This window comes from Calidris pugnax, unplaced genomic scaffold (assembly GCF_001431845.1).
Source record: "Calidris pugnax isolate Ruff unplaced genomic scaffold, ASM143184v1 scaffold1800, whole genome shotgun sequence".
Lineage (NCBI taxonomy): Eukaryota > Metazoa > Chordata > Aves > Charadriiformes > Scolopacidae > Calidris > Calidris pugnax.
This window is the reverse complement of record NW_015092190.1, coordinates 1,501-3,020: the sequence shown is the minus strand read 5'-3', so window position 1 is coordinate 3,020 and position 1,520 is coordinate 1,501. Positions and strand designations below refer to the sequence as shown.

General features: G+C 62.0%; 1 protein-coding gene across 1 annotated transcript; it reads right to left on the bottom strand.

The window, feature by feature from the left end:
• Nucleotides 1–1,141: 1,141 nt before the first annotated feature.
• On the bottom strand, nt 1,142–1,507 carry NUDT8 (nudix hydrolase 8; the record flags this gene model as incomplete). The annotated part of the gene is made up of 2 exons (XM_014962288.1): nt 1,142–1,289; nt 1,389–1,507. Coding segments are annotated over 2 exons (267 nt in total), but the record flags the coding sequence as incomplete, so codon positions are not given.
• Nucleotides 1,508–1,520: the final 13 nt, after the last annotated feature.

Genomic DNA, 1,520 nt, shown 5'->3' with positions numbered 1-1,520 from the left:
GCTGCAGCTGGTGCCTCATGTCCCTGTCATCCCCAAAACCCTCACACCCATCTCCCTGGTGTCTCGTCCCTGTCACCCCGTGTCCTCATCACCCTGTGGTTTTACATCCTTAGTCACCCCCTGTTCATGTCACCCCGTGTCCTCACATCCTTGTTTGCTTCGTGTCCATGTCACCCCGTGTCCATGTCACCCCATGTCCATGTCACCCCATGTCCTCAAGTCCATGTCACCCCATGTCCACGTCACCCCGTGTCTTCACATCCTTGTTCCCCCTGTGTCCTTGTTCACCCCATGTCTTCACATCCTTGGTCCCTCTATGTCCTTGTTCACCCCATGTCTTCACATCCTTCGTCACCCCATGTCCTTGCTCACCTCATGTCCTTGTTCACCCCATGTCCTCATGTCCATGTCACCCTGTGTCTTCACATCCGTGTTCACCTCATGTCCATGTCATTCCGTGTCCTCACATCCAGGTCACCCTGTGTCCATGTCACCCCATGTTCCTCACATCCTTGTTCACCCCATGTCCGTGTCACCCTATGTCCTCATGTCCTTGTTCACCCCATGTCCTTGTCACACTGTGTCTTCATGACCTTAGTCACCCCATGTCCTCATGTCCTTGTTCACCCCATGTCCTTGTCACACTGTGTCTTCATGACCTTAGTCACCCCATGTCCTCACATCCATGTTCACCCCATGTTCCTCACATAGTTGTTCACCCCATCCATGTCACCCTGTGTCCTCACATCCATGTTCACCTCGTGTCCATGTCATTCCGTGTCCTCACGCCCAGGTCACCCCGTGTCTGTGTCACCCCATGTTCCTCACATCCTTGTTCACCCTGTGTCCATGTCACCCCATGTCCATGTCACCCCGTGTCCTCACGTCCTTGTTCACCTCATGTCCATGTCACCCCATGTCCATGTCCCCCCGTGTCCTCACGTCCTTGTTCACCCCCTGTCCCCCCGTGTCCTCACGTCCATGTTCACCATGTCCTCATGTCCTCGTTCACCCCATGTCCTCACGTCCTTCTCCTCCCGTGTCCCCGGTGTCCCCAGCCACTCCGTGCCCCCCAAACACCCTCTGGCTCCCCGCGCCGACCCCATCCCCTGCCCCGGTGTCCTTGTGCCCCCCCCCCCGCCGGTGTCCCCGGTACCCGGTCTGGCAGCAGCCGCAGTTGTCCCCAGACACTGGGGGGTCCCAGCGCCAGCCCCAGCTCCTCCCGCGTCTCCCGCAGCGCCGTGGCCACCGCGTCGCCGTCCGCCGGGTCCCGCCGCCCCCCGGGGAAGCTGTAAGAGTTTTAACGGGACCGGAGAGGGGAGGAGAGGAGGGGAGTGTCCGGTTCAGCGCCGGGCCGGCCCCGGTACCCGCTCCCCGACCGCCGGTACCTGACGTCGCCGCTGTGGGGGCCGCCCAGGCGGCGGGACCGGAGGGTGAAGAGCAGAGCGGGGCGGCCCCGCACCGAGCACAGCGGGACCAGCACCGCCGCCACCGCCGCCGCCGCCCCCCCGCGCCGCCCC